The 19,994-nt window shown below is 43.2% G+C and overlaps 1 protein-coding gene across 1 annotated transcript in view; it reads right to left on the bottom strand.

Moving 5' to 3' along the window:
- Positions 1 to 9,776: 9,776 nt before the first annotated feature.
- tcea3 (transcription elongation factor A (SII), 3) overlaps positions 9,777 to 19,994 on the bottom strand; it is a 32,579-nt gene continuing 22,361 nt past the window's right edge. Inside the window, exons 14-19 of the mRNA XM_088328109.1 lie at positions 19,524 to 19,684; positions 19,379 to 19,435; positions 16,383 to 16,537; positions 16,140 to 16,286; positions 10,069 to 10,140; positions 9,777 to 9,983 (exon numbers count right to left, since the gene is read on the bottom strand). Of these exons, the coding sequence (XP_088184235.1) occupies positions 9,975 to 9,983; positions 10,069 to 10,140; positions 16,140 to 16,286; positions 16,383 to 16,537; positions 19,379 to 19,435; positions 19,524 to 19,684 (601 nt within the window). The 3' untranslated portion in view covers positions 9,777 to 9,974. The remainder of the gene's footprint in view (positions 9,984 to 10,068; positions 10,141 to 16,139; positions 16,287 to 16,382; positions 16,538 to 19,378; positions 19,436 to 19,523; positions 19,685 to 19,994) is intronic.

The raw sequence follows: 19,994 nt of genomic DNA, 5'->3' as shown, positions 1-19,994 counted from the left end.
GGAGAAGAACTTGAAATTGGTTGCAGATTTACTGTCAAAGCCATTTCCCAGACGAACTTTTCAAGAAAAACTGCACATCGTTAAGGAATGTCAAACAACTCCAAATCCAGCGAGCCTGTCAGAAAAAAGGCGAGCAAGAGGTTTAATTCTGGGACACGATGAAAGCGCTGGGTACAAAAACAAAGGAAACTATAGGGAGCTTCTTTCCTTATTGTTGAGAGAAACTCATATTTACGCCACCACCTTTCCACTAATAAGTGAAGAAAGACGAATGGATTTTGTGTTTAACTTAAAATATTTTTATTCCTAAATAATATTGCAAATTTATGAGGTTATTAGTGAGGCAGCGGCACAGAGGTGCAGTGGTTAGCGCGTCCGCGGCACATTTCTGAGTTCATGGGATCAAACCTTCTCGTGCGGAGCTTGGTTTCCTCCCCCAGTCCAGAAACATGCATGTCAGGTTAATTGGCCAGTCCAAATTGTCCCTAGGTGTGAATGAACGAGTGTGTTGTGAGCCCTGCGACTGGCTGGCAACCAGTTCAGGGTGTCCCCTGCCCACTGCCCGAAGATAACTGGGATGGGCTACTGAGGATAAGCAATACAGATAATGGATGGATGGACCTAGAAACCCAGCCACCCATGCAAACTCCACACAGGAAAGCTGGTAGCATGCATGTTAATTAGGGACTCCTAATTATCCCTAGGTATGAGTGAGCGTATAAATGGTGGTCTGTCTTTATGTGCCCTGCGACTGCCAACCAGCTCAGGGTGTCCCCTGCCCACTGCCTGAAGACAGCTGGGATGGGCTGCAGCACCCCCTCAACGCTACTGAGGATAAGCAATGAAGATAATGGATGGATGGATATTATTGAGTCTTTTTTACAACCCCGAGCAAAAAGTATGGAATAATCAGTCTTGGACAAGTATTTACTCCGACATTTTATTTTGTAAAACAAACTCAGATAGAAAGCAGGAAAAACGAATATCGTTTTTTAAAAGTGCAACTCTTTGGCATTCAGAAACACTAAAAGAAATTAATAAAAACACTTTGTTGTCACAAGCCAGAGACGGGGGACAGGACCCAATAGCGTTCTTTTAACTCAGTTTTATTGAAAAAAATAGAGCAGTGCTTGCTTCCACGATCCGACGATCGTCGGACACGGGCAGCTGATGGCAGGAAGTCGGAAGTGGCACTCCCGTGTCGAGCAGGGATAGTCGTGGTTGGCAGGAAAGCTGGTCAGTAACCGGAACAGGGGAGCAAGGGTGGTAATCGAGTCCAGAAAAAAAGTCTAAAACAAGTATTAGGCAGGAAACAGGGCAAGACAGGTCGTGGTCGGCAACAGGTATCAGGCAGGAAACAGGGCAAAACAGGTCGTGGTCGGCATCAGGTATCAGGCAGGAAACAGGGCAAAACAGGTTGATGGACGGGACAGAAGAGCAGGGCAGAAACAGGTCCAGAAACAGGTCGGCAACAGGTAATCAGGCAGGAGAAAACAGAGCAGGAGATTGTCGGAAGGTAAAAGCGTAGGTTCACAGGACGGTCTGATGCCGGTAACAGGGAGCCGGGGGGTTTAAAAAGTGGCAAGGAGCCAATCAGCGACCAGGGCTGCCCCGAATCAGTAATCATGACATTTGATACTTTTAAAGACCATCACAGGGTAAAATATATGGAATCACTTTATTCTAAGGAAAAAAATATGAATCATGAAAAATAGACACAGAAATAACTATCATAACATATCACTAGTATTTAGTCGCACCACCTTTGGCTTTTATGACAGCTTGCAGTCTCTGAGGCATGGACTTGATGAGTGACAAACAGTATTCTTCATAAATTTGTTGCCAATTCTCTTTAATTGCTGTTGCCATCATCTGATCAGGTCAGAGCCTTGCTGTTGACAATTGTTTTCAATTGGGTTGAGATCTGGGCTATATGCAGGACATGACCTTGACTGGATGTCTCTTTCTCTAAGGAATGCTTTCATAGTTTTTGCCTTATGGCATGATAGATTTTCATCTTGGAAAATGAGTTCATCATCCCCAAATATTTTTCAATTGCATGAATAAGAAAGCTGTCCAAAATAACAAAGTAAACTTGTGCATTTATTGAAGATTTGAGCGCAGCCATCTCCCCAGTACCTTTGCCTGACATGCAGCCCCATATCATTAAAGACTGTGGGAATTTTATGTTTTCTTGAGGCAGTCCTCTTTGTAAATCTCACCGGAACGGCACAAGACAAAAGGTCAAGCATCATCACCTTGTCCAATGCAGGTTTGCGACTCATCACTGAAGATAACCTTTATCCAGTCATCCCCAGTCCATGATTGCCTTCCGTTAGCTCATTGCAGTCTTGCTCTTTTGTGTTTAAGCGTCAACAACTGTTTCCTTTAAGCTTTACTATATGAAATTCCCACTTCCTTTAGGCAATTTTGCACAGTTCTTTCACATATGTTGACTCCAACTTCCTCCCATTTCCTCCTCATTTGTCTTGTACATTTTCTATCGTCAAGACATAAGACCTTTAGTTGTTTTTCTTGATGCCGACATGTTTTCCTTGGCCTACCAGTCTGCTTAACTTTAACAACCTTCCAATGCTATGTACTTGGTCCAAATCTTCAATACATCTGCCAGTAAACAGCCTACATCTTTAGCAACCATACGAGTAGAGTTACTTTCTTCGAGAAATTTGACGATCCTGTCTTTGGTCTCAAGACACATCTCTCTTGTTGGAGCCATGATTCTTGCCAATCCACCTAGTCTAGGAGTCTCCCAAGGTGTAATAACTGCACTGTTTTAACAGCTGACTAACAAGAAGACTTAATCTAAGCCAGGTGCCCAAATAAGGAAAGGAAATTGACTAGGTGTGTCCTTATTTTCTACTCAAAATTCACTGATTACAATTTTTTTTTCCCTCAGAATTGAGTAATTTCATATTTTTTTCCCTGCACTTGCTCTAAAAAAGTCTAATTTATTGACGATTGCAATGTTTTTTTTCCTAATGTATTTTAATATTTCTGAATGCCAATATGTTGCTCTCTGTAATGACTTCATGATTGTTTCTTGTTTGTGATCTGAGTTTTTTTCTACAGAATAAAATGTCTGAGACTGGTGATTTCATACTTTTGCCAGGGGTTTTAAAGTAGTTATTGAGGGTTGCATTAATCCAAATGTAGTACCACCGAAGGCTCAGGTGTGAAATGAACCGCCCGCCACTGCATTTTTTTTATACCGGGATAAGGACTTGAGTTAATCACTTAATGAAGGAGTAGGGAAAATAAGGGAAAATAAGCATCTGCTTCTTACTACCCCTTTTTGAACATCTCATCTCATCTCATCAGCTGCACCGCTTATCCTCAGTAGGGTCGCGGGGGTGCTGGAGCCCATCCCAGCAATCATCGGGCAGTGGGCAGGGGACACCCTGAACTGGTTGCCAGCCAATTGCAGGGCACACAGGGACAGACAACTCACTCGCTCAGTCACACCTAGGGACAATTTGGACCGGCCAATTCACCTGAAATGCATGTCTTTGGAATGTGGGAGGAAACCGGAGTGCTCGGAGGAAACCCACGCAAGCACGGGGAGAACATACAAACTCCTCACAGTAAGGCCGGGAGCTGGATTTGAACCCACGCAGGAGGTTCCCACGACCTCAGAACTGTGCCGCACACGCGCTAACCACTGCGCCGCCGTGCTGCCCCTTTTCGAACATGTTATGTAAATTTATTTTGTTGTTGAGTCATTGTTTTTGTCCTGTTTTTATTTGAAGGTTTGAAATAAAAGTTTTCATTCATTCATGGTCACAAGCGTGGTAGTTAATCGGATATCTTATAATATTAGAGCAGATCACACCGAATATTACAGGACCGAGGGCAAAGTGTAAATGACACGTTTGGCCTTTAAACATCCTATGAATTAAACGTCTCTGCCACCATGAAATATGAAGAAACTAAAAAAGCCGGGAGGAAGGAGGAAATGTAATTGACTCATGACTGAATTTGCAAATCTATATGCCTGGTCTTTTAATCATGAAACGTACTGTGCTGCTCTTTTCTGTTTTTTTTTTTTGAATGCTTTATTTCGATTCAATTTTATGCAAAAGCAAGATTATGAAATCACAAGAAAATCATTCAAAAGAATACAATGTTGTTCTTTTTCTTCCGCGGATGTTTTCTTGTTATTTCAGGGTCAAAGTCCGACATGAAAAAATTATGTGGGTTATATTCATTGGTGATCGTGGGAACCTCCTGCGTGGGTTCAAATCCAGCTACCTTCCTTACCGTGCGGAGTTTGTATGTTCTCCCCGTGCTTGCGCAGGTTTTCTTCGGGCTCTCCGGTTTCCTCCCACATTCCAAAGACATGCATTTCAGGTGAATTGGCCGGTCCAAATTGTCCCTAGGTGTGAATGCGCGAGCGAGTTGTCTGTCCCTGTGTGCCCTGCGATCGGCTGGCAACCAGTTCAGCGTGTCCCCTGCCCACTGCCCGATGATTGCTGGGATGGGCTCCAGCACCCCTGCGACCCCACTGAGGATAAGCGGTGCAGCTAATGAGATGAGATGAGATATTCATTGGTAATTAGGTGCAGCAAATCATAAAATGTAGGTTGCATCCACTTACAAACAGATACCAGTGGTGTGTCTTGGATTTCCAATTCCCCCTTCAGTTCTGTTCTGAACATTGACAAATGTAATATCACCCAGAGTGACTCAGTTAAAAATGTAGGTGTCATATTTGACCCCGATCTGTCCTTTCAAACACGTTAAGAATATTACTAGAACAGCTTTCTTCCATCTTCGCAACATTGCTCAAATTCGTCCTATGCTGTCTCAGTCGGATGCGGAGATTATAATTCACGCGTTTGTTTCTTCATGTCTTGATTTCTGTAATGCACTACTCTCCGGTCTCCCGAAGTCCAAAATCAAGAGCCTTCAGCTGATACAAAATGCTTCAGCGAGGTTTTTAACTAAGACAAGAACCTGCATTGGCTCCCTGTTAGCTTAAAATGTGATTTTAAGGTTCTGCTGGTATTATGCAAAATCATGCATGGACTTAATTTCCCCCTATGTTCCGGTCCGGAGCCTTCGCTCTGAAAACGCTGGTCTACTAGTAATTTTTATGATGGCGGCGCCCCTGTTCGGCTGCGGCTACATCGGCTCGCTACAGTTTTATACACTTAGGTCATAAAACCCAGTCTTCGACTCAGTTTTGACGGCGCACAAAGTCAACTCAAACTGCAGATTAATATACGATCGCAGTTTTTTGCTGGATATGCGTTCATCCAGAAATCAAGCGCTCGGTGCTACGACCACTCGGGAGTGTTTATTTAGCCACGGACTGCTACGTCAACAAGACCCAGCGGCCTACAAAGCAGCGAAGCAGAGTGGCACGAGAGCGGTGTGACCGGAGGAGGAAGCGAGGTTTTCGGGCCGGGCTAACCGCTAGGCTTCAAAACGCCTCTCCCATCCATTTTCCTCTCCAACGTTTGCTCTCTGGACAATAAACTGGACCATTTACAACTGGAACTAACATCAAACCGCGAGATGACGAACTGCTGCGCTAAAATTCTGACGAAGACATGGTTAAACTTATCTATCCCGGCTGACGAAGGAAACTGTGCGGGTCAGATGTATCGACATTTCGTTCTGTATACACGTGTACACGAATGACAATAAAGTAGATCTGAATCTGAATCTGAATCTGAATCCCATGAGCCAGGTTCGAGAGCGTTCGGGTCCCGGTGCTGTGGAATGCTCTGCCCCCTGAGATTCGATCTGCAACCTCAGTGGAAATGTTTAAATCTAAGCTTAAAACACAATTCTACTCTATAGCATATGAATAATCTATATTTTATGTTAATAATATGTTTATTATTTGCCCTCATGTAGGTTTTAGATGAGGGGATGGTGTCATAATAGTCTGTAATAATAGTTTGCAATAGTCTTTGATCTGTGGAGCCCTTTGAGACTCTTTGTGATTAAGGGCTATACAAATAAACATGACTTGATTCCAGTTCCATACCAAGTTAGTGATTTGTTCTTTAAGAACGTGTAACGACCCTCAATCATGCGCGACACAAGGTTTCACAGTCACTCGGTTTATTGCCTGCATTCAGTAAACAAAACAATCCAAAAGTCAGGGTATCTGTTCACGACTGCAATAGTCTTCAGCGCGATGCAAATTAGCTGAAGCTACGGCAAGCGCTGAAGCCCATAAAGTGCCAAACAAAAAAGACAGTCGCAGACGCCCATGACTTAATAATTGAATGAGGTACCGGAAAATTAACAGTAATACAACTAAAACACAGATTTTGTGAGAATTCAAAAAAAAACATTCAAAACAATCAAATTTCAACTCTGTTACAAATGCACTGGGTAAAGCTTATTATCTGTTGCGCCTTGAATGTGAATTTTACGGTATTAAAAAGTATCGATGGACAAAACATAATCAACATTAGAAGATTCAGATCTTTTGGGAGCCAGCAGAGAAGCTCTTGCAGACCCTTACTGCCCACTATTTAATACATATCCATGTGGCATATTTAAAAATACTGTGAGAGTATTAAATACCTTGCAGGCAGTTGTTGATGTTCCCATACTGCAATGCCTGTCAAGTAGTAGTGCATGCGTAAAAGTCAAAGGGCTTTCCATTTAGCATTTATTCTGCAGCAGATTTTCCCTGTCGGCTTTTGGGCTTAGCATTAACAAGCCAGCAGCTCATTTGCGGTTGGTTGTTACTCGGAGAAAAAACATCTAAAGTAGAGCCTGGGGGCCACCCCAACAATCGTGACACTTTGTTGCCATCTGCTGGAAGCTTCGGGTAGGATCCATTGGACGCATTGAAATAGGTTTAGAATGATATAGATTGGGGTGTCAAACTCATTTTAACTCGGGGGCCACACGATAGAACAAACATTCTGTCGGGGGCCGGACTAGTAGATTAGAGAGGAAGAGAGAAAGAAATAAAAGAAAAAGGGAGGGAAAAGGAGAGAGGGCAGGACAAAGAAAGAAAAAGAGAGAGAGGGAGGGAGAGAGCGTGACAAACAAAACAGGTAAAAAGTCATGAGAGAGGGAGAAAAGAAAGGGAGAGGAAGAAAGAAATCCAAAGGGAAATAGAAAGACAGAAGGAGAGAAACGTGAAAAGAAAGCGTGAAGGGTAGGAAGAGAGAAAGAGAAAAGAGAAAAAAGGAAAAAAGGAAGAGAAAAAGAGAGACACAGAGAGTGAAAGAGACAGAGAGTGGGAGAAAAGGGGTGGAAAAGAGAGAGAGAGAGAGAGAGAGAGAGAGAGAGAGAGAGAGAGAGAGAGAGAGAGAGAGAGAGAGAGAGAGAGAGAGAAATAAATACAAGTACAGTGTCTTTGTGAGAGGCACCTGTCTTTGGCAACATCAAGTTGACATATTTCAACCTGCAGCTTGTTTTTCTCTTGTGCTTCTCTGAGTGTTGTCTCGCGGGCCGGATTCAATCCCTTAGCGTGTCAGGGGACCGGACCAGATCGGAGGCAGGAGGCAGGAGGCAGGAAGGGAGAACTCATTCGCGTTAACAATCAGATACTTTTATTAAGGAAATAAAAGTCGTCCAACACTCAGGGACAAAACAAACAAAAACAGGCTTACAGGCAAACAGGAACTATGACTAGGGATACACAGGTTTCCTCCGAATCAAACAAAACAGGACAGAGCAAAACAGAACAGAAAATGCAGAACAGAAAATGCTATGAACCAGCAACCTGCATTACCCACAACCCACCCTTAAGAAGCCCACATGCAAATTAGACGATCTGCTCCAGCCGGTGACCAGGGGGCGGGGCCAGCCGGTCGCCACGGCGACCATGCTGGACATGACATAGCGGGCCTGATCTGGCCCGCGGCCCGCCTGTTTGACACCTGTGATATAGAATGACCAGTGGCGGTTCTACACAAATTTTCCCTGGGCAAGACCATCTCCAAAGTACGCCTTCTCCAATAAAAAATTGGCAAGACACATAGTTAACACGAATAAAAGAGATATATTTGTTAATCGCACAAATACTCAAATTAAAAATATAAATACCCAATATACATAAAAATAACAAATATTTATCAAACAAGCTTAAATAATGAATACAAATACACTATATACATAAAAATAGCAAATATTTATCATAGTTATTATTATACATTGTTAATATTACTAATTTGTATTTAATTGTTATTATTATTATCATTAGTCTTTTTTTAAGTTCTCATGCCACCCCCCACGTGTCACTGGAAAAATGGCGGCCTCGTCAGTGTCTCGAACTGCCACGATTAAAATAAAATATTTTCTCTTAAGCATGTATCATCAATACCCAACTGAGTTCAAAGAGCCCTTATGTATTATTTTTCACTGCGCCTATCTGCTTTTCTCTTACTTTTATCATCTGTGTTCAGGCCACGGAGCACATTTTCTTGCATTCCAGTACGAAAATGGTGAAAGTTAGAAACTGACTGTTTGAAATACAGTCCACAAGCCAACCCAAATCCCCCAAAATAATGAAAAAATAAAATGATTTAAGCGCATTGAAGAAAATACAAGCAGCATGACAGAAACTGCAATGATGATTGCAGCCAGAAGATGGCGGCAGTGAGTATACTGTAGAATATTTTGAAGTTACAGACACCACCTTTAAGTTCAATGTGAAATCATCGTCAAGACTCAAATTTATTACCCTTTGGGAATTATATACAACATAATAATTGACTATCTAGACATTTTTCACACTCATTCTTCAATTTACATCGAAACAAACCTTAAAGGCACAGTGTGTATTATTTAGCGCCCCCTGGTGGTAAAGAAAAAAAACCTCATTTGAAAAAACAAAAATGATATTGATCTTGAATAATAAGCAAAACTATATCAACTGTTGCAAAAACATTCATTTTTTTAATATTTGGCGGTTGAGAAATGAGCATTTATTTGACGAAAGATGGAGCTGACATTATTGGCCGACATCTTGCTGCCAAGGCTACCCTCAAAACCTGACCTTTTTATTACTTTTGCACAACATTTTACTTATTTCCTTTTTTTTTTAATAAAACTTTTAGAAAGTAGTTTCGTAAGATAATTTTTGCTCATTTAAAGTATTATTTTTGTTAAATTTCCTTTTTTATGTTTCTTTCTGTCTTTTATTTATGTTTTATTTGTTTTTCTTTTATTTTTCCCCTTTTCTGGCAGTTTCACCTTTTCTTTTTTTTATATTTTCTTTTATTTCCTTTAGATTTTTCATCATTTTCTCTCCCACCGCCCCTTTTTTCTTCCCTTTGCTTTCCATTTTTCCTGTTGTATTTCGTTTTAGCACTCCACCATACAGAGACATCTGTCACGACCAGAACAGAAGTAGGACCCAGACGCGTAACGTTACTCACAAGTTTGTTGAAATGTAGAAGAAGAGCAGCACCAGCGATACGGTGCTCGCTGGACATGGGAAGCAAGCCGCTCACAGGATCGGAACGTGTTCCGAATGCGCAAGTGGATCTTCCGGAGCAAGAGATTGTAGCGTAGTTAGACGGAAAAACAGGTCGTTAGCCGGGACGGGAGATCAGAATGTGGTCGGGGTCAAAAACGGGTCGTCGCAGGAGACAAACGGGGAAATCAGGAACGGACGAGTGGAAAACGGGTGACAAAACGGGAGTCAGACGGGAGTCAGAGTCAAAAATGCTTGCCTTGTGAAAACAGAGGTTCGGTGACGGACTGACAACAGGTGAGTGAAAGGACTGAGCTTAAGTAGGACAGGGAACTAATCAGGTAACCAGCAGCAGCTGGCGCCAAACGAGCGGGCACGGGTGAGTGCAATGAGTAATCATGACAACATCTATTGGTCGAATATTACACACTGTACCTTTATTATCATGCTATAAAAAACTCAAAAGAAAATTGTAGAAATACAAAAATGTTTCAAATCACTTACTACGATAATGAGTTTTACATTGTTGAAAAAAAAAAGTGGTTTCACCAGGCTCCCATCAGCAGAACTGAAAGTTATAAAAACACAAAAGTTATTTCAAAGCGTTTTGTCAGTGTTTGTGCACATCTTGGGAGAGAAAACATCGGGTTTACCTTCCAGCGGTTACCGCACTCGTTGCACAGAACAAAAGTTGTCATGGGCTCATCTGCGCTGCGAGTTTGCACCTGAAGGGAAAAACAATATCATACCTGTCAACCTGTACGTTTTTGCCGTACAAAGTACGTTTATTATGCATTTTAAGACGTGTACGACGTACGAGAAAATCTGTACGGAAAAACGCAAATTTGTTAATTATGGGTACCATCCGGTAAACACCGACTATCACGAAACGGCAAATCAATCGAATCAAACGAGTTCGCCGCGGTAGCCTCTATCTCTGTATCGTTTTTTTTCGTTGCAAACGAAGCGAGCCGTTTGATGCTACTGTGCGCATGCGTCTGCCGCCTGATGATTTCCCATCATGCATCATTCCTATCACACGTGAACAAAGTCTTAAAAAACATTGGATTTCATGTGGTAGTTGTTTAGTGAAAGGTAGTCCGTCTCTTTTTAGCGAACCGGCTTTTTCGGATCAACTCATTAAAGAGAACCGGCTCTCAAATGGCTCACTTGCTTTGATGCATTATATTAGGAATTATTATGTTGTATAAAGTTAAGAAAAGAAGGAAATTTAAAAGGAGAAAATGAAAAAAAAGACTGGTTTGTGGTTATCCCTTTACTCAGTATTTTACCAACAATAATTTGATGCAGAAAATGAATTTATAATTTGAATAAGAAAATGTATTATTCTACTTAATTATATTTGCATGTATTTTTTCCTTCTACAGTGAACGTCCAAGCGACTTCATTTTTTAACTTTTTTTATAATAAACCTCATTCATGTCGAGCAACTCAGTATCTCACAACAAAATGTTAATTAACAATATATATGATATAACGGAACACATGTACAATGTAACTTGTTAAACTACATAAATAAACACGTTTGAAAAAAAATGGTGTAAGATTATTTTGTATTTTGTAAGGGAAAATACAACATTTTGTAAGGGCATGGAGCCCTGGAGCGCGACAGGTATGCAAATATGGGCAAAAAGGAATTTGTGATTCTATGATTTGAAAATTCGAAAAAATATCAAACAATCCTCATAAAGTCAGTGCTGTGTCCCTCCAGATGAAACGGGACACAAGAAACTCGGGTCAGGGTGACACAACACACTCAACAGCAGGGCCCGACAGCTTTCACTGGTTTACCCCTGCCGCATCATAAGGGTGCCCTCCCCATCCCTTAGAACACGCCTAAACATCCCACTATTCTTTTACAACACCTCTCCACTCATTCCCATCACCAACAAAAATCAATGAAATTCTTGCTTAGGCGAACTCAATCAAGTATTTGGTTCCTTCAGCTCTGTCATACTTACAGAATGATTCAAATAAACTTCTTGTGTACTTTTCAGCGATTCATAGATAGCTATTTCAGTTTTCTGAATTTTTCTCACTCTAGCCCTGTGTCTACGTCTTCTTAACTCTTCCAGACAGTAACAAGATAGGCATTTAGCCTTGAGGTGCAAACTCACCGCCTCTCCGTCTAGTAACACGATGGACACCGGTTCTCGGTTTAAACCTTCCAAACCATCAACGACTGGCTTTAAAAGTAAAGCCCTTTTCATCACTTTCAACATCCCCCATGCTACTTGTAGCCGGACTTTTCCTTTTCAGATCATCATAAATAGCCAGAAGTTTCAAAGAGTGGAGACGCATTAAGCATCTGGATTGGTTTGACTCGGCTGCCCAAATTCAGGCGAGGGCAAATTTTTCTCAAAAACTATGATTGAGGGTCATGTTAGTCAGATTCAGATTCAGATTCAGATCTACTTTATTGTCATTCTAGTACACGTGTATACAGAACGAAATGTCGATGGATCTGACTCCCACAGTTTCCCTCAGTGTCCTTCAGTGTACAGATATAAATAAAGCTGTATTGTGTTATTTACCATAGTGCCGATAGTGCAAGAAGAGACGCTAACCAGATGTGCAAGATGGGCAGTCAGGTTAACAAGTCAGGTACACAGTACCATTATATTGTAAACAATAACACTGTAAGTAATAACACTGTAAGTAACAATAGTGCAGAGATCAAATGTGCAAGGAGTGGCAAGCTATAAAAAAACTGCCACTAGTGCAAAAGTCAAATTAGCAGCCGTTTAGATTTAAGTTAACTATATGTTAGATTGACCATTTAACAGTCTAATGGCCAGGGGGACTAGACTATTGCGGAGCCTGGTGGTCCTGCACCGCACACTGCAGTACCTCTTCCCAGAGGCTAGCAGAGTGAATAGTCCATGATGGGGGTGAGAGGGGTCCCCGGTAATGTTCTTAGCATGGGATAAGCAGCGCTTCTGGCCAATGTCCTGAATGGAGGGAAGTGTAGTCCCGATTATTTTCTCCGCTGTCCTCGTTACCCTCCTCACACTACCCCAGTCGGTAGCGCTGCAGCCTCCACACCACACAGAGATACAGCTGGTCAGGATACTCTCTATGGTGCCCCTGTAGAATGTGATGAGGGATGGTGGGGGCAGGTGGGCTCTCCTCATCCTCCGCAGGAAGTACAGGCGCTGCTGTGCCCTCTTAACCAGAGATGCAGTGTTCACGGACCAGGTGAGTTTGTTTGTGATGTGCACCCCTAGGAACTTGATACTGCTGACAACCTCCACAGCCTTGTTGTTGATGCAAAGTGGGGCATGGTTGGGCTGGTTTTTCCTAAAGTCGACAATGATCTCTTTAGTCTTGTCAACATTCAGGACCAGGCTGTTGTCCTTGCACCAGCCCACCATCTGCTCCACTTCCTCTCTGTAGGCCAGGTCGTTGTCGTCCCTGATGAGGCCCACCACCGTTGTGTCGTCAGCATACTTCACGATGTGGTTTGTGGCGGACCTAGGGGCGCAGTCGTGTGTCATCAAGGTGAACAGCAAGGGGCTTAGGACGCAGCCTTGGGGGGAGCCCGTGCTGAGGTAGATGACATCTGAACTGTTCTGACCTATCCGCACAGATTGGGGTCTGTCACAGAGGAAGTCCAGCAGCCAGTTCCGCAGGGGGGTGTTGAAACCCAGAAGCCCCATTTTGTCTACCAGATGTTGTGGGATGATGGTGTTGAATGCTGAACTGAAGTCCAGGAACAGCATCCGCACATGGGTGTTCTTCTCCTCTAGGTGTGTCAGGCTCAGGTGAAGCGCAGAGGAGATGGCATCCCTGGTGGAGCGGTTTGTCCTGTAGGCAAACTGAAAGGGGTCGAATGAAGAGGGGAGACTGGAGGTGATGTGCTCTTTAACCAGTCTCTCGAAGCACTTCATTATGATAGGAGTCAGTGCAACGGGCCGGTAATCGTTGAGTGATAAGATCTGGGTTTTCTTTGGCACTGGGATGATGTTGGCAAATTTGAAGCATGATGGTACTTTGGCTTGGTCTAGCGAGGTGTTGAAAATGTCTGTTAGTACACAAGCCAGCTGATCGGCGCACTCCCTAAGTACCCGCCCCGGAATGTTGTCCGGGCCTGGAGCCTTCCTTGTGTTGACCCTTCTCAGGGTCTTCCTCACGTCAGATGAGTCCAGGTGGAGTGCTCTTTCGTCCTGATTTGGAGCCGCTTTCACTGCAGGGGTGCTGTTTTGTGCCTCGAACCTACCAAAGAAATTGTTGAGGTCATTCAGAAAGTCCATGCTAGTGTTCTGCACTGGGGTGGTGTTTGGCTTGTAACTGGTGATGGCCTGGATGCCTTTCCACATATCCCTGGTGTTGGTTGTGCTGAGGAAACGTTCCTGAATCTTTTGACTGTACGTTCGCTTTGCTAGTCTGATGGCACGGTTCAGGTTAGCCCTCGCTGATAACAGCGCCTCCTTGTCACCAGATCTAAAGGCAAGGTTACGTACTTTTAGTTGATTGCGTATTTCAGCAGTCATCCAGGGCTTCTGATTGGCACGGGTGCATATAGTTTTGTTATTGCTGACGTCTTCTGCGCATTTACTGATGTAGGCTGACACAGAAATGGCGTACTCATCTATATTTATTTTGTTGTTGTAAGTGGCAGCCGATTTAAACATGTCCCAATCAGTGCACTCAAAGCAGTCCTGTAGTGCCTCCATAGCCCCCTCAGACCACACCCTCACCTGCTTCACTGTTGGTCTTTCTCTTGTTAGCAGGGGCTTGTATGCAGGAATTAGCATAACAGAAAGGTGATCTGATGAGCCTAGGTGGGGGCGGGGGGCTGCTTTATATGCACCTTTGATGTTTGTGTAGGCCAGGTCTAATGTGTTCCTACCTCTTGTAGCAAAGTTTACATGCTGATGGAAATGCGGGAGAACTGTTTTCATATTGGCCTGGTTAAAGTCCCCCGCCGCAATAAAAATGCACTCAGTATAAGCATGCTGCAGTTCACTCACAGTTCGGTAGAGAATGTCCATTGCCTCCTTCGTATTAGCGCTGGGGGGCACGTACACGGCCGTAATGATGGTCGCGCTGAACTCCCTCGGTAAGTAAAACGGTCTGCAGATCACCGTCAAAAGTTCAATGTCTCGTGAGCAGTGATTCGAGATTATCTTCGCATTTCTGCACCATTTATTGTTTGTGTAAATGCATAGACCGCCGCCCTTGCTTTTGCCGGTGAGCTCGCCGCTTCTATCAGCGCGGAAAGCAGTTAGCCCCACAATGTCGATGAGAGGACATTCAAAAACTGAGGAAACACTACTATGATACTTGTATAAATGACTGCTACAGGGGCAGCACAGCAGCCGAGGCAGGACAAAGACTAGGAACCTTCCCGTGGTGTCCTGCGAAGGGCTCTCTCCTGGGGGAGCCTTACGAATCCAACTCAATCCACTCAGACTCGCTCTCTCTTTCTTTCTTGGTCCTCTCGCCTTCTTTGTCTCTCCTTTTCTCTCTTTCCCCCTTTACACTCTTGTCTCTCATTTTCTCTATCCCTCTCTTTCCTACTCTCTCCCCGCCTCTCTCACTCTCTTTTCCCCCTTTTGTGTTTTACTCAATCTGTCTTTCTCTCTTTCTATCTGTCCCTCTCGATCCCTCTCTTCTACTCTCCTCTCTCTGTTCTTCTTAGGGCGGGCGACTTCGAGAGCAACCCTGGCCCCCAGTCCAAATGCCAGTGGTGCTTTCGAACCATTCGCTGCGACCACACCCCAATCACCTGTACTACCTGCCCACTGGGCTTCCATAAATCATGCACCGGCCTGTCCGAACGTACTAAGGACTTCAAAGGCTTCGCATGCTTGGTTTGCTTGGGTCACATCCCGTCAGGCCTGGCGGCACAGGACAGTCGGAGAACTACGGAGCCTCCCACGAGCGAGTCTAGCGCTACTAAGGATTACCTTAGGCGCCTTGAGTGACTCAACAACAACAACAACAACAACAACAGCAGCCGAGTGGATAGCATGTCCACAGAGATCATGGGTTCAAATCCAGCAACCAGCCTTCCTGTGCAGAATTTCTCCCCGTGCTTGCATGGGTTTGCACAGGGCACTCCGGTTTCTTCCCACATTCCAAAAATATGCATGTCAGGTGAATTGGCCGGTTGAAATTGTCCCTAGGTGTGAATGAGCGAGTGAGTTGTCTGTCTCTGTGTGCTCTGCAAGTGGCTGGCAACCTGTTCAGGGTGTCCCCTACCCATTGCATGAAGATAGCTAAGATGGGCTCCAGCACCCCCGTGACCCTACTGAGGATACGCAGTGCAGATAATAGATGGATGACTGCTACAGGGCAGAAGTGGTTTACATCCAATTTTGGTTGGTCCATAAAACTCTCTTCCCGTGTCCGTTATTCTACAGATACCTTTAAAAAACTCTCAAATTAGTGGAAAAGCACTTGGCACCTGGCACTCTAATTTGAAAACACCCGCTCCCCATCCCGCTGCTTTAAACTAGTTAAAACAGTTTATTAATCAGTTTATTGCGACCTTTACTTCCTCCAGTAACAAAATTAGAACCAATAGCTAAAACATACTGCATGTTTTAAAATAAACAGTTATGAAATATTAGGGGAATACAATTTAAAAGCATGCTAAAGCATACCTAGCAAACTGTCATAGTGTCCAGTAATTGTTCTCAGGTCCCCCCAAAAAATCCTTGCTCAGTCTGAGTTATGCAATATTTCACACACTTACTTGATTGTACGTGCAATTTTTCTTCTTGCACTTGCCACACTGCAGCAGGTCGGTGGTGGTACCCCCAGTTTTGGCCATCTGGTGCTCCCTGATGGCCTCCTGGGTGAGGACGTTCCTCAGTTGTTTTAACTCGTCGCTTGCCATTTCCTTTTGTCGTGGTGAAGAATGGAGAAATCATCAGAGTCCTCAGGTTTGTTTCATTACTATTAACACGTTCGCATGGCTTTGGTCTGTATATTATACCTCAGCGCTCATGGTGGCGATGCGGTTTAGATCGATGCTTCCGGCAAGAACGTTCCGGCGCAGACCTGGGTTTTTGGGGTCCTTCAAGTTGCTGATGCGGCTCCTCACTCGGTTCTTGTATTTCATGTCTGTGGCTTTGATCTCCTGGTAGATATGTGCGTCAGCCGGCAAGTCAAGGATAATTGACTGAATCTGGAAGGTTAGTCCTGAGCAGAGGTGGGTAGTAACGGAGTACATTTACTCCGTTACTGTCATGATTACTGATTCAGGGCCAACAGCCCTGGTAGCTGACTGGCTCCCTGCCACTTTTTCAACCCCCCGCCTCCCTGTTACCAGCGTCAGACCGTTCTGCGAACCTATGCTTTCAGCTAGGCAAGCTCTGTACTATCCGACATTCTCCTGCTCTGTTTTCTCCTGCCTGATACCTGTTGCCGACCTGTTTCTTGACCCGTTTCTGCTTTGCTCTTCCGTCCCGGCCATCGACCCGCCGCCTACGACTATCCGTCGGATCGTGGAAGCCACCACTGCTGTCTTTCTCAATGAAACTGAGTGAAACGAACGCTATTGGGTACGGTCTCCGTTTCTGGCTTGTGACAGTTACATTTACTTGAGAGCGTTTTGGGAAATTTTGTTCTTCCAGGGGTATTTTTAGATCCCTATACTTTGACTTTTACTTGAGTGAATTTGTGAAGAAAAAAGTACTTCTACTCTGCTACATTAGGCAACATGGAAGTCGTTACTTTGTTACTTAATAAATCCCCTCCACGTAAGTACGTGTCTGCAGGGTTGGGTAGGGTTACTTTAACTGGATTACTTTCAATTACTTTTGGAGTACTCCAATACCAAATATGCTGATAAAAGACAAAAGAAACTAAATATGAATAAAATTACAAAATTTTGTGCAGGCTTGGGGAGTAACGGAATCCATAGAATGGCAAAAATGATGTTGGCAAGCTGTTTGGATTTATTTTCATTTTGTTTCTGTCGCATATTATGTTAGTTTTGCCGGAGATCAAAGAGGTCAAAGCCAGTAGAGAAAGCTTACCACGTGTTGAGTCATAATTGTATTCATATTTAGTTACTTTTGTCTTTTATTAGCATATTTGGTATTGGAGTAATCCAAAAGTACTTGAAAGTTATCCAGTTAAAGTAACCCTACCCAACCCTGCGTGTCTGTCTGTCTCTGCTAAAGCCCATTTATTTTGATGCAGAACTCTTCCAGGCTTTTCCATGTTTAACCAATCAAACGTAGCAGCCTTGTCACGTGACCATATTTGACGTCAACGGGGGAAAAGTTGTTTATGGATGAAACAAATCCAAAATGTCACTTAGCAATACCGACTATGAAGAGGAGAAGCACCCCAAGCCTAACATCAAAAGCAGGTTCCCCTTAAAAAGGATGCGAAACGCCAGCTACAATATGCAATATCTACTTCGTTCGAGTTCATGAGCTAGCTTGTTGTATATACTATTATACTATTTTTATTTTTTTGTTTGTTAAAGAACTTGAATTTACCTTGATTATTTTAATCTACTTTTAAATTAAATGTATTTTTTATTCATTGGATGGACTGTGATAATTTGATGATCTGATTGGTTGCTTTAAAAAAATTTCACTAGGAACTCTTTTACTTTTTACTTGAGTAATATTATTCTGAAGAAACAGTACTTTTACTTGAGTAAAATATGTGGCTACTCTACCCACCTCTGGTCCTGAGTAGAATTATTAAATACCAATTCTTTCTGTCACGAACCAGAACGGGAAACAGGAATGGAGAACCCAATCGCGTAACGTACTCACAGTTTATTAGGGAGAGGAGGAATGCACGCACACTCGATACGGGGATCGATGGTCGCAGAAGTGGATTGAAATCCGAACAAAAGAGTTGTCAAAATCAAACAGATCAGGCCGAAAATAAAACAGGATCAAACACAGGCAAATACACAGAACTAGGCATTTCACACAGAGTTTAACAGCAGTCTTGCAGTCGCTCTGACAACTAACGGCTCAAAGGAACACGGTTAAGGTCCCAGTGAGCAATCTGTCAACGCGTTTCAGCCGGTGTCAATGGGCGCAGTCTATTGGGTGCCGTGGCAACCGCGACAGAACCTGGCGCCACACGGCTGGGACCAATTGGGCGCCATGGCAACCATGACACTTTCCATGAGTCATCTACCAGAAACAGTATTGTATACATTTACCTTTGCACAGCCAAATGGTTCCCATTTTGTTTTATTTTCAAATTCTAACACGTTTCTTGACAGTGCAGTTACTATTACTATAAAATATTACTATTGCTATACAATACTTATACAATACTAACAGTGTTCATTTTACCTCTGAAAAGTGATGAGTCCCGGGGACTCGCATGCTCAAAAATGTATGGGTCCCAACAGAGATCTATGGGTCCCCAAAATTTAGTGTTATCGAGATTGAAATTGTAAATCGGTGACAAATATTTAATAAAAATCTATATATTCATTCAGTTTTAATCATCAAATTATGAATTCATTTTCTGCATCAAATTATTGTTGATAATATACCGATTATAGGGAAACCTGTCTTTTTTTTATTTTCTCCTTTTATACTTCCTTTTTTTCTTAACTTCTTTATACATCTTAATAATTCGTAATATAATGCATCAAAGTAAGTGAGCTGTTTGAGAGCCGGCTCTCTTGAATGAGTTGAGCCGAAAAAGCCGGTTCTCTAAAAAGAGACGGACTTTTCACCACACTACTCTAGATCGGCGTGCGGACGAAAACTCGAACCGCGAGACCAAAACAACATCTGCCGGATCTGTCTGACGAAAAGTTTGGAGTGCGGTAAATCTTTGTTCAAGAAAAATGTAATCGGGTAATAATGACAATTTTGTGTCAAAAAAATTGCGTCCCAGGGACGCATGCTGATTTGAGACTATGCGTCCCCAGCAAAAATGATGCTTCTAGGACGCAGGCAAACGAGAACACTGCACCGATTGTACCACATTGAAGGATATGATCTTCGATCTCCGCTGCCATGCTGTCACAGTTTGTTCCAAAGTCTTTGTAGTCATCTGAGAGAAAAATGAACGTACTGTTTAAAATGTACTCGATCACGGAGCAACGAATTGTGTCATAAAGTAGTAAGGAAGATGTCCTTACTGTCCGTGCGAAGGGCAGCGGCCATCATCTCGATGCATTTGTCACGGATTGAGTCTCCCGTCATCAGATGAGGCGGTAATGGACCCCCGCCGGTGGCGAAGCTCGGCGACACGGGGCTGGAGGGCGCGGTTGGAGTTTGAGGTGGGTCGGTTTTACCCTTTCTGAACACAAACGTCAAATGTATTTTTAGGTCTTTGCTAGAACACATCTTAAATCAATTTTGACAGATTTAAAGGATACAACCAGGGTTGGGTAGGGTTACTTTAACTTGATTACTTTCAATGACTTTTGGATTACTCCAATATCAAATATGCAAATAAAAGACAAAAGAAACTAAATATGAATACAATGACAAAATTTTGTGCAGGCTTGGGGAGTAACGGAATACATGGAACGGCAAAAATGATGTCGGCAAGCTGTTTGGATTGATTTTCATTTTGTTTCTGTCGCATTTCATGTTCGTTTTGCCGG

Source organism: Urocampus carinirostris, chromosome 2, assembly GCF_059441175.1.
Source record: "Urocampus carinirostris isolate Australia breed hairy pipefish chromosome 2, RoL_Ucar_1.0, whole genome shotgun sequence".
Classification (NCBI taxonomy): domain Eukaryota; kingdom Metazoa; phylum Chordata; class Actinopteri; order Syngnathiformes; family Syngnathidae; genus Urocampus; species Urocampus carinirostris.
Note: the sequence above shows the minus strand (reverse complement) of the source record. Positions and strands in the feature narration are given on the sequence as shown.